At 37.2% G+C, this 26,755-nt stretch overlaps 1 protein-coding gene across 20 annotated transcripts in view; it reads right to left on the minus strand.

Annotated features, from left to right (window-relative positions):
• Nucleotides 1-26,755, minus strand: part of MCTP1 (multiple C2 and transmembrane domain containing 1) — a 422,741-nt gene that overhangs the window by 49,999 nt on the left and 345,987 nt on the right. For all 20 annotated transcript variants that reach the window (XM_045571756.1, XM_045571752.1, XM_045571743.1 and 17 more), the window contains one exon: nucleotides 17,377-17,430. In XM_045571756.1, coding sequence (XP_045427712.1) covers nucleotides 17,377-17,430 — 54 coding nt within the window. The remainder of the gene's footprint in view (nucleotides 1-17,376; nucleotides 17,431-26,755) is intronic.

Raw genomic sequence — 26,755 nt, forward strand, 5'->3', positions numbered from 1 at the left:
AAGCCATGGTCCTGGTGCCTGCTAGCAGCTGGAGGGAAGCCTGGGTCCCAGGTGCCTGCTGGTGACCAGAGAGAAGCCTGGGTTCTGGGTGGCAGAGGGAATTTTGTGCACCAGGCCTCTAGTGTTTGAGTAAAACAACAAGAGTGTAGAGGGATGTTCAATGATGGTCAAGAGGGAAATGGGATAAACATATTGGAAAGATAGAATACCAAATGAAGTTATTGATGTCTTCATGGAGCAAGTTTAGTAAAGTGTTGTATAGAGAAGCCACAAAGGAAGAATTAAGATAGAACAAAAGTGGGGCATAATTGAAGGCCATTGATGTAAAGCATTCCTGAGAGTGATGTGGAATGATGGGGGGAAAAACTCATTAGTAGATTTTTATAATATCATGCTAAGTGAAATAAGTCAGAAAAAGTCAAGAACCATATGATTTCACTCATATGTGGAATATAAAACTGAAAGCAACAAATAAACAAAAAATCATAGACACAGACAACAGTATGGTGGTTACCAGAGGGAAAGGGGGTGGAGGAGAGGTAAGTAAAGGGCTAAAGGGGGGGGGGGGGGGGGGGCGGTCAAATATATGGTGACAAAAGGAGACTTGACTTTGGGTGGTGAACACATATAGATGATGTATTACAGAATGTGTACTTGAAACATAATTTTATCAACCCACATTACCCCAATAAATTCAATAAAAATTTTAAAACACAGAAAATTTACTACATTCTTTTAAAATATATCAGTACATCAGAATTATAGGGGTCCCAGAAGAACAGAGAGAGCAAAATACCAAAAACATGCTGGAAGAAATAGTGACAGAAAACTTCCCCCACCTGGTGAAAGAATTAGACTTACAAGTCCAAGAAGTGCACAGAACCCCAAACAAAAGGAATCCAAAAAGGACCACACCAAGACACATTATAATTAAAATTCCAAGAGCAAAAGACAAAGAGAGAATATTAAAAGCAGCAAGAGAAAAGCAGGTAGTTACCTATAAAGGAGCACCCATAAGATTGTCAGCTGATTTCTCAACAGAAACCATGCAGGCCAGATGGGAATGGCAAGAAATATTCAAGGTGATGAATAGCAAGAACCTACAGCCAAAAATACTCTACCCAGCAAAGCTATCACTCAGAATCGAAGGCCAGATGAAGAGCTTCACAAATAAAAAAGCTAAAGGAGTTCATCACTGCCAAACCAGAATTATATGAATTGCTGAAGGGGTTTCTTTAGGAAGAGAAAGAAAATAAAGATAAAAATTATGAACAACAAATACGTAACTATCAACAAGTGAATCTAAAAACCAAGGGAATTAAAAAAAAATCTGATGAACAATATTAACTGGTGAATATAATAGAATCAGAGGTATGGAAGGGGAGCGAACTGACGATTCTCAGGGTAAAGGGGAATGGGGGAGGGTGCGGGAAGAAACTTAACATAAACTGTGCACATGTGGATGAGGACAATGGGGGGTGGTGAAAGGGCAGAGGGTAGGATGGGAACCTGGTGGAGGGGAGCAATGGAGGGGGAAAATGAGGAACATTTGTAATAATATGAACAATAAAGATTTATTTAAAAAATAAAATACATTGAAGAGAACAAAGCATTTAAAAAAAATAAAAAAATATATCAGTACATTATGTGAAAAATAGGTATTTGTCATAGTATACAAATATTTATTAAGTGCATACATTCATGAATATATGAAAGAATAAATGGAGAGAATCATTCAATACTGAATGAGAAAATACCTTATTTTAATTTCTTTTTACTTAATCAGAAATTTCCACCTTTATTTCTGTGCTGTAGAGTGTGTAAATAGATGCACACATACCTATAAGTGGCAAAGTTGATAAAAACTGATCTTTTTATAACATATTACTCTTTTATCTGTTGTTATGGGAAAAGATCCACACAGGAAGTTAAATAACCCCCCCTGTGAGGAGGGAATATTTATAAACAAACACAAGGAATTTTGATTTTTATATTGATTGTTTTAGTATAAGCTATAATCCCTCCAAGTGGGTGGCTCCAAGTGGACATCTGGATAGTTTCTTTTATTAAAACTAATTGTTTTGTATGTTTGGAAAATGTACAATTTTATCATCACAGAGAAAAATCTGCACAATATCATTAAATTATGAAAAGCAAGCATGATGTATGGAATCAAAGAACACTGAAATCAATAAGCATCTGTTTATCTTTCCTCATATAATGAGAAACAGATATCAAAAATTATTTTAGATATGGGTTTGGCTTTTTTTAACCCTATGAAATTCATGCTGAGTGCAGAAAACTCATGCTTGATACATTCAGCTCACAGTACATTTTTAGGGTGAATTACTAAATCATCAAAATATGACCTTCTAATGAAGGCACTGATGCAAGCACAGAGTTGGTAAAAAAAAAAAAAAAAAAAAAAAAAAAAAAAAAAAAAAAAACCCACAAAGATATAAAAATGCATAGATATATGATAAACGAGAGACAAATTTTGACGGAATTATCACCAGATCTCTACAGGCAAGGAATATCTGTCAAACATGCCTACCATTGGCTTTGATTCCATTAATGCCTCAAGAAAAGACAGGAGGTAGAGTTCTGGATTCCAGGTGTGTAAACACGCAGAGATTCTGATATTACAATATCTTTCACATAGACACCCAGACACAACCCAACCAGATGCAGTCCACTGGGAATGCTACCTACTCTTTTACTACTGGTATCATTATTTAAATGTTTAATGCAGGAGAAGCTGAAGGCCAAAAAAGAACATGCCTGCACTTAATTTCAAGTGACAGCTAATACAGTGCATTAAAGGTGTAATACTATACACATGGTAGTTATATATAAATAGTAGCATTAAAAGGGGTTACAACATTCCTAAAGACATCCTAAGTCTAAAACACTTAAAAAGCACATTTGCAGTACAACGTATCTTAAATTATTTTAATTGGTTTCAAGAAGACTTCAGATTGGTGATGGGCTTTGACTTTTTCTGATTATAAAAGAGAAACACAGATGAACGCTTTTTAGGCAGCATAACACCATTCCCAGGTAGACTGCCCTGTAACCTGTGTTACTTAAATCCCATTAACTATCAACAGATGATATTTTCACATAAGTGTTTTATGTAAATTTTTGTTTTGCAAAAGTTGTTCGTTCTCTTAATAAATATAGCTAATGCAATGTCTTTTTTTTTTCTTCCCCTTTTCTTTTGTTCTTTCTTTGTATTCATTATCCAGGAATTTTTAGAAAAAGAAAGGGATTGGTTGGGGGAGGCAGAATGACAGAACTGGAATACTTAGCGACCATTTTATTGTTGAGGGATATATATATATATATATATATATATATATATATATATATATGAAATCTAGTTATGTTCTTTAGCTCGATTGCTTACAAATAACTTATCTGAAGAAAAAAATCAAGCAAATCTGTCAGTTGTGGAAGTTTATTTTTCCATGTGTTATCTACAGATAAGCCAGCCTATACTATTACATTTCTACTGTCATAATTGTGCATGAATTTTGATCTGATTTTGTATTACATGGTGCAAAAGGTGACACATTTTCTCTAATATATCCCATTAGAAAGGAAAGAAGTTGACTAAGTATGAAATCTGAGGACCTTGACTCAAACTATGCGACTTTGAGGTCAGCTCAATGGAAAAAAGAACTTGTTCAAGCACCCCAGGCACTGAAGGCTGTGACAAGCAAACGTTAATACCCAGAGTAGTTACTCTGTTGGATAATCAATAAAATCTTAACATTATCAGACTGCAACAGCTGTATATTCGCTTATCACATTTCCTTGCATGTCTTCAAAATATTCAAGCATGGAATCACAGAGAATACAGATGCTTGCCCTGTTCCCAAATCACTGCTGATCACAATACTCAGCTAAGACACCAGAACCAAGAAACAGCATTATGTGCACAATGTGCCAGATATTGACTTTTAAAACACACATAGGCTACCTCACTCCAGCAGAAAAACGTTGGCTTCAAGATTCCCAAAGAGACTCCTGACCGAGCTACTTATAGTTTCTACAACAAAATTTTTAGATATTAGTGATCTTTTAAATCCTATGAGAAATGTCCTTGAACAAATTAGTAAAATACCAGATGTGAACAGTTGGCAATTTCAAATTAATTACATTTTCTAAAAAGTAGGGTTGCTTATGTTTTAAAAAAGAAATGTTTTCTAATTTTTCCCCCTGACTTGACTTTTTACTTTTGGCAGCCAGGAAGCAAGGAGAGCCTGGTTGACCTCCGAGACACAGAGCAGTGGCATTTTGTCCTAGCTCTTGGATGGAGGACAACTTATGACCATTACAAGTTAGATAGTAATTTAAACTATAATTTTTATTGATTTCAGAGAGGAAGGGAGAGGGAGAGAGAGAGAGATCAATGATGGGAATTCATTGATCAGCTGCCACCTGCAAGGCCCCTACTGGGGATCCAGCCTGCAGCCCAGGCATGTGCCTTGACCAGGAATTGAATTGTAATCTCCTCGTTCATAGGTCAACACTGAACCATGGAGGCACACACTGTCTGGGCTAATTAGGAATTTAAAAATGGTTCTTTACAACTCCTTCCTACTCCCCAACTAGCTTGAAGGGAGAGCTTAGGTAGAAGATGAATTTTGGAATTAAATTTTTGTCTATCAGCAAAGCAGAAGATTTAAGTAGCCTTTGAGTCTTCAGCAAGAAGAATGACAATTCACACAATCCTTGGTTATTTCTCATCTTGTTAAAAAAAAAACAAACCCCACACAAATAAATAAAAATATGTAAGATAATAAAATTTGGATATTATCAGTCAATTTGAAAGTCCTATATTTAATTTTTGAGATAACCTAATTCAGCCCTATGTGCTGAGAAGTCTGGTAGGTAGTAGGCTTCTACTGCTATAAGACGTCTAATAGAGAAGCTTTTGCTCTGGAAGTATGGCTGATTTATTTTCCAAAGATAGCCACAGAATTATCTCCCATTCCTTAAATTTTTTACTAAGTATGGCCTTAACACTCCTGGTTAAGAAGTACAATTGTACAACAGCAAGAAGTACAATTTTGTCTCCTTTTATATTGATACTTCTTGGAGGTGGATACAGCGTCAGCCTGCGGACTTTAGGGTTCCAGGTTCGATTCCAGTCAAGGGCACGTACCTCGGTTGCAGGCTCCTCCCCAGTCCGGGCCCTGGTTGGGGCACATGCAGGAGGCAACCAATCAATGTTTCTCTCACATTGATATTTCTCCGTCTTTCCCTCTTTCTTCCACTCCAAGAATTAATTGAAAAAATATTGTCAGGTGAGGATTAAAAAAAAAAAAAAAAAGTACAATAGACTTTGTCCTCTCTTTAAATCTAAGATGGCCTTAGCGGCTTGTTTGACTAATAGTATATGACAGAAGCGACATTCTGGGACTCCCATGACTGGGTCATGAAAAGCCTTGCAGGTTTCACTGGGGTCTCCCTTTGAGAACCCAACTGTCATGAAGCTGGCAAACAACCTGTAATCACCAGACAGAGCCACCTTGAATATTCAGCCAAGTCGAGCCATTAGGTGACCATAACCCTAGATATCTGGCTGGAACCACAGGAGAGCTTTGGGCAAGAACTGCCCAGGTATTCCAGTCAACCCACTGAATGATGAAAGAAAGGTAAATTATTGCTTTAGATCATCAATGTGTGTGCATGCGTGCGTGCGTGTGTGTGTGTGTGTGTGTGTGTGTGTGTGTGTGTGTGGTGTCATGTAAAATATAGTGGGCTTTAGAGGGAGAAAGAGGAGTTTGAAGTTTGGATGTTTCACTTCTTTTGTAACTTAGTGAATTACTCTCTATCTCAGAGATGTCAATTTTTTTTCATCTAAAAAATAGTGACAATAGTAACTGCTTCTCAACTGATCCATGTTCCTCCAGCATCATATTTTCTTAATGACTCTTAGATCAAAGCCAGAATAAGCACGGTTACTATAATACCCTTCCTCAAACCAACTTTTGAGGCATTAAATATATTTTGTCTCCTTTTACATGGATACTTCTCGTTTCTGCACTGGGTCTGTGTTTACTTATTAAAAGCACACTAAAAGGGTAAAAGGCACTGTATAAGGAGCTATTACCATCATTTTTCCAAATGCTCTCCTGTGACCTAGTGCCCAAGGAAAAGAGGGCTGGGCAGGCATAAAGGACACTTGCTCTGTCTATACTGGTCAGAATGAGCTATGGCTATGCAAAATTGCATCCCAAGTGACCTAGCTGCCATCTCCAGGAGGGTCAACAGGCTTTGCTACATCATGACTGGGAAGGAAAATTAATCAGAAGATTTGTTTTCTGATCTCATTTTCTTCACCATTAGACAAGTTACCTAATTCCTAGATTAGTTTATTCTCTATTAGATAAGTTAAGTTGTGTTTAGGCTCAAGTACTTCTCTGTTTTAGAAATATCTGGTTTCTAGATATTATTGTAGAAGCATTATCTGGTTTCTAATCTTGGCTACTTCCCCATCAGCCAAGTTAATCTTGCAGATACTGAACCATGTGAACGATACTGGATAAGCCAATACACAGAGTTATTGTGAACATTAAATAAGGTAAGGAAGGGGAACACGTGAAGTGCTACACAAATATAAAGATATCTCAGCTAGGCATCTCCCAGCCACCCACACCCTAAATTTACCCTTAGTCTATTCAACATAAATTTGTTTTTAATAATCTTATTGCATTTGCTATGAAAATTTTATTTCAAATTTGTTTCTTTCTATTCTCATTATTACTATTCAAGAGCAAGATGCTAATATTTCTTCTCGGGACCACTGTGGCACCTCCTAGCATATTCCTCTACTCCAAGTATTATTTCCTGTTTATTCCATCCTCTGTCCTATTGTGAGAATTTTCTTCTTAAAGCACAAATTTCACCATGACAATTCTCTACTTTTAAATTGCCTTGGCTTCCCCATTGCTTGGAGAATATAATTCAAATCCTTTAGATGATGTGTAAAACCTTCAGTCTTTTCTATTCAATATTAATACCTTTCACTTTTTTTCTAGCAGATTATAACAATAACACATGGAACTTAGTATGAGGTTCAATACATTGGGAAATTAGAGACTTTACACAAGACAAATCCATAAAGTATGATCCTTCTTGTGGGGGCAGAACCTTCCCTTCCACTAAGCAGAGAACCATGTGACTCACACAATCGTCCCATACTACTATATATATATATATATATATATATATATATATATATATATATATATATATATATAAAACTCAACACATTCAACTGCCTCAATTCCCCTCTCCATTTTTCCTTTTCTCATTTTCGTCATATGACCAGATGGCATGAGGCAGAGGGTTAGGGGGACAGGGGTTGGGTGCTCTACTGACTGAATTCGAGGCAGACCCATGAGTTCCCTGAGGTGACTGAGAACTGTACTCTCAATCAACAACTTGGTGCTGTACCTGAGAAATATAAGCAGAGGGGTGGGAATGGAAAAGGAGCTACAGACATGTTGGTGGAGGCCTGATGTCCACAGCACATGATTGCCTTCAGACTTGCATTCACCTTTCCAGTGTCATTTTTCTCCAATTCACTTGTACTCTACTAATATGTTCATACTACACTCTATACTTCTTGATTTTCCACACTACACTTCCTCTTACATCATCATTCATCCTTCAAGACAAAAAACAAAGTGCTACTTCCTCTATGCAAGGTTCGCTGGCAACTCTGTGAAGATAGTCACCCTCCTGTTGTTCCCATCCTGTTCATAACATTTTCCTAACATTTTTTTCTCACTATATTATAACAACCCAGGGTCCCATCAGGCAGTGACTACGAAAAGCCCATATTGTGTCACATTTATATACTCAGTGATTTGTCCTCAATATATATGTTAATGGGGAAAATGGTATTTTTCAGTTAGAGACACACAACAGCAAAATGGTTAAACCTACATCTGAGATTGGGCTTCAAGGGGTTGGGGTGGGTCTGGGAACTTAGAAAAAAAAGTTTTAAGTCCTTTCTAAGACTTTGATTTTATTTTAAAAAAATAATATTTTATTTCAAATTATAATATTAAGACATTGATTCACAGACAGTGAATGGAATAGGATGATGTATATATCAGCCTAGACTAAATTATGTTGCAGTAACAAAGACCTCAAAATCATAGGGGCCCATGAAAACACAGGTTTGTTTTTTGCTCACACTACACGACCATGTAGGTGCTATGATAGCTTTATTCCAGAACTCAAGCTAAAGGAGGACCTCCAAAGTGGACAATTCCAGCTTTATTTCAGGAGGAAAAGCATGACCACAGAGCCAAGAATAATTCTTGATAGTCCTCCTGGGAAGTGGGATGGGTTAGCAAAAGTGAGTTACATATCAAAGCCTGAGATCAGGAGGTGGGGAATGATATTTTGAACAGAAAGCAATCTGCCGAAGACGAAGAAGACGTATTAAAGGCAAACAGGTGTCATTGTCACTAACATGTTAAATCCTTTATAATAGTGTCTTGTTGATAGGCATCTAAAAAAAACACCCTGCTAATGTGATTATAGTCATACATCTGTGTTTACTTTGAGTTTAACTTGAAAAATGTTTTTTTAAAGTATCATACAGTTTTCATATCTATTTATTTTATATTAAATATGGAGTGTAATGAAACACAAAAAGTACAGTATTCCCCATTTGGCAAGATTCTGGACAATGGAAGCATGGACCCAATAAAACTGAAGGAAGACCTCTCTCTCACTGCCTTGCACTTTGTAAATCTATTAGACACAGTGGATTTTTTAAATTCAAAAACATCTTGATTTTTAAAAACTCAGAGTTTACCTGGCTTTGGATTTGCCTTAAGAAAAAAAGACTTGTGTTAAAAATTTTTTGGTTTTTTGGTTTTTTTTGGGGGGGGGGTCAGCATATCACCAAGAAAAATAAATCACATGCCACTGAAAGTATTTCGGTGAAGTGCACATTTGAAGTTGTGTTCTCATCAAATGATGTCAACACTATGAGAATTTCTGACATTTAATATTTCTCTTTTGCATGTAACCTGATGAAAATAGATTCCTCTATTTGCATAGCCAACTTATTACAGTCAAAGAATTCCTATTTCATGAACTCCTTTAGAATCTGCAGAGTCAATGTCTTTAACATGGTGAAGGATTTCTTTGCCAAACAAACTTTCAGGCAGAATAAAAATCTTGGCACTCAGGGCTCCAATGGAGCATCTGTGATGCTTGGCAACACATCTGGTTCTGCTGCTTTGGTGAAGAAACATGCTCCTCATCTCAACATGCAGTGGTGTCAGCTGGTGTCAACGACTCTGCCAGCAACCCTGAAAAAAATCGTGTCTATTCCTATGAACATTGTCAACTTCCTGAGAGCCAGGGCTGACATGCTGCTATTTCGAGAGGTTTTGTCAAGAAATGGGAATAGGGGAGGAAGTTCACTGCTGTGATACGGAAATTAACTTGCTTTCCAGAGGACCTGTCGTGAAGCATTTGGTTGCCCTTCACATGAAAAGTTCTGCTTTCTTTTGAGGCAGAGAAAATCCAATCATCAGAATAATCCAACAGGAAGAAGTCCATTTTTAGTCTGCTTTACTGGATGGATATTCTTGCCAGATTATCTAGGTACATTTTTCCACTTACATTCTTTTAGTTGACTGTCGTGCTGGAAGGGCATGTCAGAGGCAGATAGCCACCTGAACATTCCAAGGCTGGGTAAGTGCTTTGGCAAACTAGAACAAGGAGTGACAAACATCGTCAGTTTGTTTACAGATGGAAACTCATAGACAGCTGGAACCATTAGACAGAACTGTTTGAATGCTAATTCTGCCTCCAATGATCTTAACATGAAACCATGAATACTTACTCCTTGTTAGAAGACTTAATGTAGCACACTAATGAAGCAGACTTTTCAAAGGATGATCTCACTGACACAGTATGGATTCCACAAGGATTCTGGAGAACTCCAAGAGTCCCACCATGTCTAGTCCTCCTCTAATAAAGCCACGGGGCTCCCATGTTGTTTGTGGCCGTTTCCTGTGCCAAGTCAGTGTTTCCAACCCCTACTGCCATGAAGCTGAAAAGTCCTGTTCACACAGGTGTACAAAGTAAACAAGCCAATTGCTGTGTCAAAAACCACTCCATAATTCCAATATCAAAGCCAAACATCAGCCTTCTTGTAGAGGCTTACTTTTTTTACTTACAAAATTTGCATTTATCTCAGGCATAACATCCTGAGGAAGGTGATAAGTGTTAAGAGGAAAATGCCTTTAAAAGACACTTTATTGTCTTTGTAAAATAATTCAATTTCCATTACAAAAATGGTATTCAACAGTTTGTATGCATGGTTTTATGTGTTTCCTTCAGAGGAGGACATCTATAGCTGTCTTTAGACTCTCCAAGTGTTTGCAGTCTAAATAAGGCAAAAACCCTCTGCGTTGGCGCTTTGTAGAGTGAATCATTTTAAGGAACAGAATAAATGATGTGAGGAAGTGAAATTCCTCTATTGAGAAATAAAGCTATCTAAAGGGGCCCGCTGCACTGGAGATAAGCACTAACCTACGCTCATTTTGGGACAAGGTTTTAGAATAAAAATGGAAGCAATCTGTAAAAAAAATATTCGACTTGTTAGATACTGTTTTTAGCTCTTATATTCAATGAAGAACCTGTAGCCACAGATATGTATAAGAGTAGGAATAATAAGGAAAAATCAGCAGCTCAGATCTATGCTTTACACTGTCATCTTTTCTTGAGAAGTCTAGAAAAGGCACCTGGAAGGCCCCTGCATCAGTTCCCATTGCTGCTGTGACGAATTACCATGGCTTAAACAACACAGATGTGTTACGGTTAACTGGTCTGCAGTTCAGAAGTTGGAACTGGGTTTCACTGGGTTAACATCAGGATGTGGGCAGGGCGACATTTCTTTCTGGAGGCTCCAGGGGAGAAAGCATTCCTTGCCTTTTTCACGTGGTAGAGGCACCCACATTCTTGGCCTGTGACCCCTTCCTTCCTTTTCAAAGCCAATACAGCAACTCACCACCCCCTCACCCCACCCCAGGCAGTCTGTGTTTTCATAATGCCCTGGCTCTGGCCTTGGAAGTGCACTCTGCCCTGTGCACTGAACAGCTGCACCTTTCCCTGCCCATCCTGGGTGCTGTGCTTGTTGAGCATACGATGCAGGGCACACACTTTCTTGGGCCACAGACATGGGGCTTGTAGAACTTCTAAGGTTCTCTTCCAGAGTGATAACAAGGGCAATGGGCTTGCAAACAGCTCAGCTCTTGGAGAGCTTGAACTTGGTCCCACCTGTCACTCTGGCGAGGAGTTGTTGGGCGAATTCCACCTTCAGTTCATCCAGGTATTTCAGAGCCTGTCCTCCTTGCTCTGAGGGCCTGAGCATTGGTTTTGGCCACAGGTGTGCAAGCAGCCCTCAACTGCCAGGCACTCTAATGGCCTCTTCCCTTTTTAAGGACATTTGTTAGATCTGCTCCCCTCAGATAATCCAGGATAATCTCCCAACGGTAAGGTCAGCTGATGAGCAATCTTCATCCCAGCTGCCACCACAATGCCTCTTCCTCATGCAGTGTAACATATTCACAGGTTCCAAGGATTACAACAAGGGCATCTTTGAGGGGCTATTGTTCTGCCTATCACCCCTCTCCCCCTCAGTTAGTATTGTGAGGAAGGATTGGAAGTGCCAGGGAACAGTAAGAAGTAGAAATCAGAAGTACACAGCCCCTAGTGGGACTGATGGTTGTTCCCTGACTGTAATACCAAAATTCTTAAGGATCATGCTTGAGGTCTTCTGCATCTGTACTGTGATTCCTCCCTCCCCTCATGGAAAACCTAGTCTCAAGGAAGGGTAAAGATGCCAAACTTAGTGTTAGTCCTGCCTCTACCACTTAGTGTCTATATTACCTTTGGCAATTCACTTGAGTTTGGCTGAACCCCAATTCCTCATTTTAAAACTAGATTCAACTAGAGAGAGGCAGAGAGAAAATGTGCTGGGATGTGCCGAGTGTCAGGGATGCTGGGAGGAAAGTGGATTTCATGGGGTCTGAGTTCCACTGGCTTTTGAAGGGAGTCCTGGAAGAGAAACAACTGGGTTCCCCTATCCCCAGACTTCTGCTGAGGAGTCTGGCTCGCACCAGCTACGATATCAACTGAATCTCAATCCTACTGGAAACTTCCCCTGATACCCTATCCAGAGTCACAGTGTTGTGGAACCTCTCCCTAAGGATTCGGCTAGGTGAGGCCAGAACAAGAATGCAAAGTGCACATATGCAGACAGAACACCTATTGCCTTCCAGCCTTCTGATGCCTACCTATCTCAGGTATCCTTCGGCTGTAATGCTACTGTGATTCTACTAGTGCATTAAGCTGAGTGTTTCTATTTCTCAAGGTCAGTGGGCTGTCACCTCAATGGGTCTAAGCACCAACAGGTACCCAAAAGAAGGAATGGCCCCATCCCCACCTTTTGCCAATTTTCTTATTTGTTCTTCTACACAGGAGACAACAAAGGAAAAGAGCCCACGGGGCTGGTTGCTTGCCCATGCTCCCCTCACACAGGAGCAGAATCCCATCTAATAAAGAGGGAATATGCTAATTGACCCTCACGCCCATCACAAAGATGGTAGCACCTACAGTCGATAAGGAGGAAATATGCTAATTGGCTGTCCCACCCTCAAAGATGGCAGTGTCCACAGTCACAAGATGGTAGCACCCAGTCCCCTTAGCCCTACCGAGATAGCAGGTGTGTGGCAAAGTCGGGCCCACCCTGCATGCCTCCCTCCTTAGTTCCCCAGTGCCCTCAGACCCCCGGCGCCCAGATGGCAGCTGCCCAAGGCTCAGGTAACCAGTGCCAGCTGAGGCTTGCGCTGCTGGCAGTGGAAGCAGCAGAGGTATGATGGGGCGTCACCTTCCCTTGATCGCTGGGTCATCTCCCACCTCTGAGGGCTCCCTGACTGTGAGAGGAGCAGGCTGGGCAGAGGGGACCCCTGCCTCCAGTGCATGAATTTTCATGCATCGGGCCTCTAGTTATATAATAAACAAGTGGAACATATTATGCTATGACTGCGAAATATAACTGTTTATTTCTCTGGTGTGAGATATTTTCTATAATCTTTTGTTTATTGAAGAATAGTTATGTCATGACCTAGCAATGAACACATGTGAGGAACACAGATATCATCCCATTTTTGTTCTAGAGCATGGGTGGGTCTCAATGCTCTGTTTTCCCACCATGAAGTTATTTCATTGAATAAGAAAATGCCATATTGTTAGATCAAAATCTTCTTTCATATCATATCTGAGAGTTACATTTTTTTTCCTCCCTCACAGTTGATTTGAGATGCAAAGATGTCTATGCATGCTTTGAGCTGGAGAGTCAAACTGGAAAACACGGATTCAAGAATTAAAGCAAACAATCTGTGCATTTTGAAGTAACTCAAATGTATTTCATTCATGGCATCCTGCTTTCTTGATACACAACAACTCTGACATAACGGTCGAAGGTAAAGGAGAAGTAATATGAGCATAAGTACTTGGACATTTTAATATCTTTTACCAATAAATAACAGTAGAATGCTGCACATCTGAATCCATGCTTTTCCTAAGAAAACCTGCCTTCTACCTTCTGCTTCCTGACAGCTGGATCCTATTATAAGGATAAGACACACCATGGGGAACACGCCTAAACTTTTTAGGCTACAAAAAGCAAAGTTGATCTTCATTAATTAGATGTCTAGATTATGCAGATTGACCACTGTATTATATACAGCAGAGTGAAAGTCACTATTAAATGGCTTGTTGATAGCTCCTCCTAGGTAATTTACTAAGCCTTACTTACTGAGATAGTCTGTTAACCACAAAGGCAGGATTTGGTGTCAGGTCAAAAATCAGAACAAACTGTGACTTTGTGGTTGATGGCAGAAAAAAATATTCTACAGCAAAAGGAATGGAGAACACAATATGATGTCTTTCTGAGATTTAATCCAGGAAACATTGCATTTTCAGCAAAGCTTAACATAATGCAGGTAAGTGAAAATATCAGCAAGTCAATAATTCATAATTAAGACCCACCAGTAAAAATTCATATTCCCTACCTTTGTGAAAATTATAGAATTGGATTTAAAAAAAAAAGCCATTGAAATTTAGATTTACATAAATGTCAACCATGGATTCTGGAATAAGTCTGAGGATCACAAACCCTCAGCTTAATAATGGTGAGCTGTTTTAGTAAAAAGGAAGAACTCACACACACATACAAATACTCAAAAGGCCATCATGTACAAAACTTCAAGGTCTGGGGAATCAGGTAAATCATGACTTAGCTTTTACCAACTTTAACCAAAGTCTTCCCAGGTGCTAAAGTCAGCACTAGAGAAAGGCTATTATAAAACCACTATGTTAAGTAATTATAGCTTTGTCTGCTTCAACTTCTTATACCATCTATATAATTATGTTGAGAGAAAACACTCCAAGCTCAAATGAAATAAATGACTTCAGTTTATGCCCACACGGACCTTGTCAAGTAGCCAATGACTTGCCCTTTCATTGTGAGTGACTAATATCAATGTTAGCTCTAAAGAAAGACACTTTTCATAGTCGCCCAACAATCTGCTAAGTGAAAACATATGGATAGGCTTAGGCAAAGCCTGCCAGGGGTCTTTGCTGAATGGAAAACAGGTGCTCTCATTCTGTGCCACGTAATACCCCATTTACCCCCAAGTCCAAAGGTTATAGGACTAATAGTTGCCTTGTGGTAATCAGGGAAAGCCAAGACACTGGCCTTGGTGAAACATCTGGGACATATTTTACATACTTGCAACATATGCTTCAGGTTCAATTAAAGTGAGGCTTTGGCACATTTATTAATCTTTTTTACTTTTATCCTATAAGAGGACCCACTGACCTGACCCTACTATTATACCATATGAGAAAACAGAGAAATAATGAGAGCGAGAGGTCAGCACCTGCTCGTATGGCAAAAAATACATTTGTTTTCTCATGAAATTCCATTACGCATGACTCTATACACAAACTTTACATAGAGGAACCAATGCATTTTTTAAAGTAGGAAATTACCCTTCTCCCACTCAGACACACTGAGAGCCAAGACTTTCAAAATTTACCGCTACTAGAGCCAGTCAAAAGATGGAAGCTGGTAAACAGAAACTTGAAGGACCTTCTCATATTTCCATTTCTTAAGAGTAAAAACTTTGTATTTCAAAATATCCACCCTAAGATTCTTTTCTCTATCATGCAAGCCCCTAAAATATAAGTTATTATATTAGATTTTCTTTTTGTTCAGATATGATTTTTAAATATAATTGCATTATGAATAAAAAGAGAAACCTCCTTCTATATCATTCAAATAAAGAACTGGATTTATGAAAATTAACTCACAGTCCTTTCAGATGGAAAACACACTGTTTGTTGGCATTCTGTACAGAAGAATACAGTTGAATTCACATAGTAATTTAAGCACTCCTTTCAATCAACTTTGGAAACTAGATCTAAAAACGCATTATCAAGGCGCTATCAATTTTAGACCACCAAACACTGGATCATAATGATGCCACTTCGGAGCTCTGCTATTATGCCCACCATGGTGTATTCTACTTGGCATCTATGTTTTGGTAAGCTGGTTAACCAGGTGTGCTATTGGTTTCCCACAGCTAATATCCTCTCTATTAAAAAAATGACCATAAAGATGGGATTAGTGGTATAGAATACCAACAAACTGGCTATAAAATTCAGGCTGACTTCAAGCAGGACACTGAATTACTAGACTTCACTAAGGGTTTCCATTTATTAACATTTCTGGGGAAACGCCCACTGTCGGGATGGATCTTTATGGTAGCTTTAATAATAAAGCAGCAACAAGCGAGGGAAAATGGCCATAAATGGATGGCAGCTCAGTGTTTATCAGCAGAGAAATGATGATTCAGAGCTGGCATGTTGCGTTAAAATACAGGCTCTCTACAGCTCTACCACTGACCTTAACAATAAATCATATCACATTGCCATAAGTGTAGGCTCATGTTATTTAACACTAAAAACAAGCGCATAGGTGTTTTTGCAGAAATCTTTTTGTTAGTTTATATTTGATGATGTCACTAATGACTAAATGATGTACATAAGAAAAATTTTACATAAAAGCTCTATCAATTTTTAAAATGTTTGAAATTGCATTAGAAGGGAGAAAGTGTGAGTGTGTGTGCGTTTCCATTTTCCTGTAAGCATTAATATTAGGGAAAAAAATCATTTGGGAGTTAACTGTGAATTTTTTTGTGTGACATTTTCAATGCTAACTTCCAGCACACACAAGCTTAAACTAAAATATAACTGTACATCTCTACTGGAACCAAAGGTCAAGGGTATAAATGAAGATACACTGTTTTTCTCATTTCTTCAAAAAAAATTTCACTGCTTTACTATAACAGAATTCAGATAGATTCTGGTGAAGGTCAAAAATCTGGTTTTAGATGCCACACAGCACAGAAATAATGAATGATAGCTTCTTTCCCTCCTCCCAATCTCACCCTAGGACTTTTTCCATTTTAGATCTTGACCTGCCCAGGCACTGTAAACCAGCATCGCTCTCCTCCTTGCCACAGAAAGCCGTCCTTCCAACCCCAGCCGCTGCTGCAGTGGCGCAAGGTCATTCTAATTCCTCCCTCCAGTTGTCCTCTCTCCCCAGGGGACCACCAATCCAAGCAGTCCCAGAAACTGGCTGTTATTTACTGTGGTCACCATCCACAAGCCAACCAGCAATTGAAAAATGAGCCTCTCTGACCACACTTCCCTGACCGAGGAAGCACGGGGCCATTCCAAGGCAAGTCTAAGCAGAGGGCAGTAGCACTGGGATTATTTAAATGCCCTCCGCTCACACGTGTTCCTCTGATGAGCAATTTTTCGAAAATTACAGATGACACTACCCATGTTCAGCTCATGCAGCCTGCTATTTTTTTTTCCTCTCCTCTCTTTCCCCAAAGTGTAGCCTGATTTGTAATACTCAAGATAGGACACATTTTTGCCCTTCAAAAAACAGTTGTCACTGCTGTTATCTTCACGCGAGCTATCAAGTTCCAGACAAGCTGAATTATTATTATTTTTTTTGTTGTTGTTCCTAGCAGAAAAATATTTGACCCAGCTCTGGACAAAAGCGAAGAGGATTTATAGCCCTCTCTCCCTCTTTGCAACATGCGGTGGCATTGTTAGGATGATAAACAGCACTGTCCAATTTTCTGGACTTGAACACTTCGACTCCTTTTTTAACTGTCTGTGAAAACAGTGTCAGGTCTACATTTCCCCATCCCCAGGCACCCAAGTGCCGGGAAAGATAATTACCTTGTCATCTTTGTCATCTTCTTCTTCCTCGTCCTCTAGCATGTCCTCCACTACCTGCAGACAGAAACAGAAGTCGTTTTCATGCCCTTAAAAGAGAGAGTTTTGTTCTGTCATTTTGAACCTTTTGGAAATGAAAACTTTATTAACATTTGAAACAGAAGCTCAGAGAGGGAATATTTGATCTAGAGATAAGGACGAGGGAAATGTCATGCCTTTAATTGATTAAAACCAGGGCACTGAATCCCAGGCCGAGGAACCCCATTGTGTGAAATATTCTGTGACAACTGAAACAATACAAAATAATGCATAAGGTAAATGAACATAATTGGAGAGATGCTTTAAATCAGAAAATTTCCTTTTTACCTATTCTGTCTGTATTAATTAGGCACTTTAAATTTGGAGCTAGATAACTAAGCAGAAAGCAGATCTGCTATTTTTAATTTACTTTTCTGCAAACTCTAAGAACTATGTTCATTGATTCATGCTGGTGATCAATGGCATAAAACTAACATTTTGCATGACTCAAATTTTAATTCTTATGTATAAATGTCAAGTTCTAACTAAGTCTATATTAATTTTTGATTTTATGATTTACCTTGTATGCTAACTTTAATTCTCTGTGATTTTACAAGACTGAACATTATTATTGAAAGAAAATTAGAAATATATTCAATAATCAAATGTGTGTAATATGTATATAATATAGGTGGGTATACATGCATGTCTTTTTAAATGGTTCCTGGTTTTCCTACCTCAGCAGAATGGAACAATAATTTTGGATTTGCACATAATTTCTGCTTGCCTTAATCAGTATTGTGCAATCATTAAATGAATGACTGCAGCCATTATTTTTTTTTAATATATTTTTATTAATTTCAGAGAGGAAGGAAGAGGGAGAGAGAGAAATATCCACGCTGAAAGAGAATCATTAATTGACTGCCTCCTGCATGCCCCCTACTGGGGATAGAGTCCACAACCAGGGCATGTGCACTTTAGTCCACAGGCTGACGCTCTATCCACTTAGCCACTGGCCAGGGTGTACAGCCATTATTAATGGAATTTCAATCTGTTTCAGGTGTTGTATTACAGTTTTACACACACACACACACACACACACACACACAAATATTCCACAGAAACCAGCAATTAAAAAAATTGGAAAGGGGGGCGGTGTTATTCAAGTAAATGGTAATTTTTTATGATTCTATTTATGTCATTTCTCATTCTTGTGACATTTTTATTTTTTATCTAGTATGTACTTCTATCTCTGAATAAACTCAACAGAATAGTGATTAACAAATATTTTAACCTTTCTCCCAAAGCTCATTAACTTTAGAAGATAGAGACTATCAGTCCTCCTTTCACGTGGCTTTTTGATACAAACAGGAATATGCTTAATTATTGAATGGAAACTTCAATAACTAAGACTGTATTATGCAATGAGTTACATAAACTAAGATAATATGTCAGGAATCTCAATTATTCTAGTAATTTTTCTCAGATATTCTAAATTCATTAACTGCTTTAAAAGAATAGCCCAAACACAAGCCTCAGAACTGATATAACTCAAAGCATCTGACAGCTTGTGAGATTGTTCCTAATTTAATGTCATATTTTAAATATTTTATCACATGGTAGAATTCTGTGGTCTTTCATTGGGACATTCAGCATTCTGAAGAAGCCATAGTAACACAATATCTGGTGAGAGTTTACACTTATTTTGGGACATACAAAGCAATTCAGCCTCAGCAAGAAATAAGAATTCTTGACCTTCTTTCTAGAACTATATTCTGCCACTCCATAAGCACTCTTATAAATCCCCTTGTCCAAGGATCACAGTGCTAGGTACTGCGGGAATACAAAATGAGGAACACCTAGATAATTCATCTATACTCATGACAGCTCTAAAGAGGCTTATAACCCAGTAGATTTTAAATTAGGACTATCAGATAATTTTCATGTTGACTTTTAATTTACTAAAAATTTTAAGTATTCATATCCTAAGTATACAAACAACAATAATTAGTTGCTATTCTAAATTGGGCTATTTGTGATGGAAATTTAGGAAAAGCAATCACAATATTTCAGTATACTGGTATGTGTTGCATTTAAAGAAATCACCCAATAGTTGAACTAGAACTTAAACCAGACTGTGGAACAATAGAGAGCAACCTCTCAACCCCTACCCAGTTCTAAAAAAAAAAAGAAAAAAAGAAAAGAAAAAAATTCACCTCTCACAAGATTTTAAAAAAATTATTATAATTTTTTTTATCTCTAATAAAATGATGTTTTAAATTTTAGGTTTAGAATAAGTAATCTTTAAGATTGGTCATTTACCTATTTTATTTCTTTTTTTGATGTCAAGCTAAGTGGCCATTGATAGACAAAGAGAGAAAAAAGTTTGTTCCTCAGCCATAAACTAGAATGAAATCTTGCCATTTGCATCAACACAAATGGACCTAGAGAATATTATGCTAAGTGAAATAAACCAGACAGAGAAAGACAAACACCATGTGATTCAACTTATATATGGACTCTAAAAAAAAATTACCCATGCAAAGTCATTTATTAAAAATGTTAAGAAAAATAAAATAAATACTATACTTTTACTCCTGCACAAACTCCCACAATACTTTCAAAAGTTATTAAGAATGAATGATATGCTTCCCCTCTTTAGTATTTACTGTATTATTCTGCAGGTGCTAGGAAGACAGAATCATGGTGTTAAATTGTGCCTAGTAGATGGTAAGATACATAGTGGGTGTTCAAGAAATTTGATAGAGTGAATTGATGAATACATCATCTATTCTTCATATCCTTGAACACAATTTAGTAAAGTGCCTATCATTTATCTCACAGAAGAACTAACTGGCCTGGAAAGACTTATGTCTAATCAAAGATGCAGATTAATAAAAGCAAATATTCAAAATACTTTAAAATAGTTGCCTGAAAATACAAACCATGAATATTTAACCTTCATTTTAAGATTTGAAGATCTCCACTATCTTTTTTAAAAATATGTTTTTATTAATTTCAGAGAGAGGAAGGAAGAAGGAGAGAGGGACAGAAACATAAATGATGACAGAGAATCACTGATCTTGCTGGCTCCTGCACGTCACCTACTGGGGGATTGAGCCTACAATTTGGGCATGTGCCCTGACCGGGAATTGAACCATGACCCTCTGGTTCATGGATTGATTCAACCACTGAGCAACACCAACTGGGCAATCACCTAATATCTTCTAGTTGATTTTCAAAAATTCAAAATATTACTGAACCAGAAAACACACACACACACACACACACACACACAAAAAAAAAGTTTAATTTATACATTTTACAAATCAATTGCAAATCTTATGTTTGAGAATGACTCAAAGAGGTCTGCAGATTCCGGTTCTTCATTGGTGAAACCAAAACTGTTCTTACCCTTCACAAGAGGGTAATTGGCTATGCACAATTGCTCCACAAATGTGCAGCCAGAAGAACCCGATGCAGCCATTTGCTTTACATTTGGCAGAAGAGTGTTGTGTTAGCAAGAGCCCCCTGTGTTGTGTTTAGTGCTCCTCCAGCGCCCTTTTAATGTTACACCATAAATATCTACAAGTGAGGATTTATAATAGAGGTGGCTTTCCTGCTGATGCCTCCACGCTGCTTCAGAATGTATCCCACACTTATATTTTGCTAAGGTGAAGTTTAGGGTGGCTTGGAAAATGGAAATAATAATAGCACCTATTCCATGTGTTGGTCAAGGATCCAATGAGATGGTATGTTTAAAGTGCTTAGGAAAGTTCCTATATTGAAGCACTCAAAAATGTTTGCTATTAATAAAAATGACATTAATTTAGTAATATTTTAAACATTATTTTCTGAAATTAATTTTTTTTTTCTGGGCAAAATATTCAGTGTTCTTAATCACATACAAAATTCCGGTTCATGCTTCACTAACATTAAGAAACACATAGAAGGGCACAGGTAGAGGCACGGATAAAGATTCCAATTAAAATGATAATGCTTTCACAACTAATTTTCAGGCTTTAATGGTCCAATGAAATAGATGCCTTTGAAGGCAAGAGTGCCTCAGAAGCTTTAAGACACGAGCCCTGGCCAAATGCAATGAATATAGAAACTGCAAACTGAGCTTTTAAAAACAAACTGTATATATCACCGAAGTACGTTTAATGACTGCACAAAATTGCAACATGTTCCAGAGAACTCAAATAACACCTATTATTTAGAAAGAGAGTGCTAGAGTTGAATACTTAACTAAGGAAAACAAATAAAATAAGAATCCTAGTGTCAAATCCCAGCTTTTTCTCTCCAAATGAAAAAAGAAAATGACTACTTGGCTTTGTTTTCAAGTATACAAAGTCCAGTTGCCCAAATATTTGTCAGCAATAATTCACTAACAATACATATGTAGTATTTCCTTAAGGAAAATAATGAAGAGTGAAGAAAAAAAATGAGTATGTTAGAAAACATACATTTCTACAGTTGGTTTCCCCCCCACTTTTATTCTTAAGAGGGAATAATTTAGATGGGCTCTAGAATTCTCTTTCCAAATTATGCTTTCTGATACCTTGCTTGAAAACAAGTAGTATTAATCAAACAAAGGAAGGGCACCAGGGAAATCAGAAAGATGTAATGCAAGCAGTTAAAAGTGACATGACCTTCTGTAATGTCGCTCGTCACAGACTTATATGCCACACACTGGAGGAAGGTCTTGAAAGAACTGATTCTTGGTACTATTCCTTGAATGTAATACTAATAAAGATGACATTTTAAAAAACACACGTAGGCAGCCCCAAATGCAGCATGCCAGTTACATTACAGCCCCAAAGAATAAGCAGATAACATTATTTTAAAAAGCAAATTTCTCCTTTCCTAGTCCATATTTGCTGGACATTTGTCATTACCGTATAAAATATAACATGTGGCTGTACATAGAAAATAATCTATTTTCAAAATGGAACAAAATTGCATCTGTAGAATCTATGTAGTTTATATAGTTGTATGGCAGCTCTTTTGAACATTATGACTTAATTATAATTCAGTATAGCTAAACACTCTATAATTTACAAGGAAATCAAATTTTATCTGGCTGAAAATGTTAATAATAATGTTGGTAATCTGAATAAAAATATGACATGTTTAGAATTATTCCACCAGACAAAGATGTATAATTGAGGGGCCAGAAGGATGCAGACAAGAAAGACCAAGACAGTGAAAGGATGAGGAAAAGTGAATTTGGTCAATTTCAAATTAAAATCATTATGGAACAGTGGATATTACTTATTGCTTTTTAATATCGTTTTAGCTTGCAAGTTTTAAGACTAAAGTTTCAAAGGGGGTTAAAAAGTTCCATGAACTAGTATTAAAACATGCATTATGATTTTTACAGGGATAAAGCCTTCCACCAATTTATACCTCTTTAAACAAAAAGGAGCCCAAAGACTCTTGGTTATGTTACCCTCATCTTGAGTGCCGCAAAGCCCCAAACCCTCAAAAGCCAAAGCTGACACTAACCAGTTTCTTTTGTATGTTTACTTTTCTCCCAGGAAATAATCTTTGAGTTAGTAGATGCATTGCTATGTCCAGAATGAACTGTTGCACAATTCAAAAGCTTTACTCAAACAATCTATAAAAAAGCAGCATATTAAATTAAAGAAATCATGACTGTCCTTATGTGCCACTGTGCTGTTAAAAAACTAAAAAGAAAACTGTCACAAAAGAAAGAAGTTTCATATTTAATTTCATATTCATAGAACATCCAAATGTGCACACACGCTATTTGGATACATTGCAAAGTAAATGCCTATTTCCACCCTAGAGATGTGGAAGATCTGGGGAGAGTAGCATTCTTCAACATGGTCTGGAGGCCATTTACGTATTCCATTCCGAGTGTGCGGAAATCAAGCAGAGCATGCATTTGTGTGCCAGTGGATTTATTACACGTGTAAGTATCCCAGGGATTGAGAAGATGCATTTAATCGCTCAGATTACCTCACATCTCTTAAAAGTCCTGGAGGTCGAGCTGAAGACTGTTGTGTTGATAAGATTATGGTAGGTGAGCCTATGCTGTCATTTTCAGAACAGGACACCTGCTTCTCATGAGATTTCTGAGGGGGAACTTCTGCAAAATGAATGCTGTGTACATATAATTTGCCCCACTTTTGAAAAAAAATAGTTAAGATTTATAAATCTGTCTGGGATATACTGTCTCATCGAGTATATCTCAAAAGCAAATGCATATATGATGGCTGCTTAGTTTGACTCACACTATTAAGAATTTGACCTTGGAGTATTTCAGCCACAGTTGTCATCAAGATAACTGAGCCACTAGATGTAATAATAATTAGTGTGATAGACTTGCCAGTGAGGTTGAATATATTGCAGTACAAAAGAAGGCAGACTAAAAAGAAAAGCATTATTACTTACTGCTAAAAGACTTCCCGATTTTTACAGAGACACTCAGATACAATTATTTCTTCTTACAGAATGCATTTCCTTGGCTTATTCTGGGAAGTGCCATGTTGTAATTTAGTCTGATTCTTAATAGGAAATGTGGCTTTAATGTGACTATCAGATGACTTCTGATGCATGCCACTGATTACATACAGCCTGTATTCTGCATCAACAACAGCATGCTTATTTGCAGTATAATATGCTTTGCTGTAAGGTGCAAGGACAATGAATTTACTTTACTGGCCAAGAGTACATAACCTTTTACTTTTTTAAGTGTCAGCCTAATACACAGAAAAAAACCCTTCCATTAAGAAAGGCTAAATATATTATAAATTCTATGATCAGTATAAGCATGTTAAATGAATTTCTTGTATTTCCTTCTCAGCATTCTTAAATGTTTATTCTTATACTTACACAAAGCACTATGAACTGAATTCTTGTGTTTATTTGAACTATGTCTCCATCTAAAGGCTTCACAATGTATTGTATTTTTGCTTGCAGGGGAAATTCTTATCTTGATTGTTTTTAGGATATTGTATATTAATTCAATTCAGTTGGGGGAAAATAGGTCAACTATTAACCTACAGTATGCTTTTTAAATGATACTGCTTTCTTGAAACTATATTATTTTTCAGGTTAAAAATGTACACAAAATGTACACAAAAGGCCAAATTATTGAATTACTTAACGTGCTTTGCAAATGAAATGAAAAGATAGCCATTAGATTTATAAGTCATCTGTTTTTATAAAGTTTAATATTTTAAAGCAAATCACTTTTCCATTAATAATAAGCATATTTCAAATAAAAGGAAAATTAGGTATTTAAACCTCTCTATAGAAAATCAAATTTCCATTCCAGAGTCTCCAAGTTGTAACAAAAAGGCATAATTTGAAATATTTAAGTATTAAAAACTACCTAAGGAATTTTATTTTTTGTGTTTAATGAGGAGTCCGCATTGCCTTTGTAAAACATTTTCTGCAAAGCAAGAGGAGCTGCTCTGACCTCTGTGAGCACCATGTCCTCCAATCCCCAGTCTTCCCAGAAATGCCCTTTGCTCTAGCCCCATCTGATATGTCTGGGAGCATTAAAGCCACAATAGGCAAGAAGTTCTTTGTCAGGTAAATATATAGTTTAGCACATGCAATGCAGGGAAACGCTACACTTTTGAAACATTAGGAACCTTTAAAGAATAAGATTGGGGGGAAAAATAAATCATTTATCTTGGAGATTAACATTAGGAAAATTTATAAGATTTGATTCACTTTTTACAAAAATTCACAGTGACTGCCTATTGGAAAGAATATACTGTGAGTTGTGAAAAGGGTTAGAGGAATCAGTGGACATTTGAAGAGAAAAATATTCTGATGCTAATTTGATTTTTTGTGTGTGTGTGCCTAGAAATTTTGAGGCCTGAGAATAGTGCCAAAAATGTAACTTTATTATGAAGCATGTTTTAGATGTCACAAATCATATAGTCAGAAAATTTCATTTTCCCCCCTTATACATTTTCTATAAATAATAATGAAAAATAGTTTTTATCCTTTTTTTTTTTTTTTTTGTAAAGAATAATCACTTCACAAAAGACAGCCCTTGTGGGCTTGGACCTACATTTGAGCTGAAGAATGTCTGTGGTGAATGGTGAATTGTAGCATAAAAGCCTGAATGAAAAGAATGTTCATGAAGCCTCACACAAAACCACCATACCCATTTTATCGTGAGCTTCCCACAATACAACACAAGAGCTCTACATTCTCGGAAAAGCGTGCCTGGTCCACTCGTCATTCCAGCTTTATGTAGTGTACTGCGTGATTGCCAAATTAGTGCATAATGCATTTATAATACTTATAGCACCAACATTTAGTGAAATAACCTTTATGTAAGATTTATGTTGATTTTTCTATTTCTCATTTAATGGCAAATTATGAAGAGCATGTTTCATAAAGATAATTCTCTATTTAAATTCATCAGTCCATTAAATATTAAAATTATGTTTCTGATGCAATCGAGAACAAATTTGTCCAGCTTCAGTGATTATTTGCACTCATAAAAATTAGGCTTGATTAATAAAATTTAAATGCTTGATTAGGCTGACATTTTCATGTCCTATTCTGATTTATTAAAATTAGTCCCTGTGCCCAGGCCTGGTATGCTAGCGTAGGTTTACCTTTCCCCTTCTCTTAGTTCATGTCCAGAGTGAGACTGTTGGGAAGAAGTATTTTGCTTTCAATTTAGTGATGGTTTCAGGGAAATGCTCTGTTTTCACTCACTGGGGTGGGAAGGCAGCCTTTGTGTCTGTGCATTGTGCATGGTGTAGATTTGTATAACAATAATCAAGAAAAATGTTCCTTTCAAATATTTATGGATATGATCTGTGAAATGGCATATGTTTCTAGTATTTTTGTAAAATTCAGTTACCAAGAACCTTAATCTATAGAAAATTGCTCAAATATCTGCATCTGCTTTTTTTTGTTGATAAATTTACTTTTTTTTTTTTTTTTTGGTCCTGGTGGGACTTCCATATACATAGCAGGATAGCAGGGAGATTATATATCGATACATAGGAAATATATATATATATATATATATATATATATATATATATATATATATATATATATTAGTGTTATATTTCAGGCTTTAGTGTTGTATTTCATATATACATTAATTTCAGAGAGGAAGGGAGATGGAGAGAGAGATAGAAACATCTATGACGAGAGAGTCATTAGTCATTGACTGGCTGCCTCCTGCATGCTCCATACTGGGGATCATGCCCACAACTCAGGCATATGCCCTGACTGGGAATCAAACCCGACCTCCTGGTTCATAGGTCCATGCTCAAACATTGCGTCATGCTGGCTGGACAGGAAATCTTTCTGTGGCAATGCTATTGTCTTTGTCTACAGCCTCAAAACC

The sequence above is a fragment of the Pipistrellus kuhlii genome, unplaced genomic scaffold (genome assembly GCF_014108245.1).
Source record: "Pipistrellus kuhlii isolate mPipKuh1 unplaced genomic scaffold, mPipKuh1.p scaffold_m20_p_4, whole genome shotgun sequence".
Lineage (NCBI taxonomy): Eukaryota > Metazoa > Chordata > Mammalia > Chiroptera > Vespertilionidae > Pipistrellus > Pipistrellus kuhlii.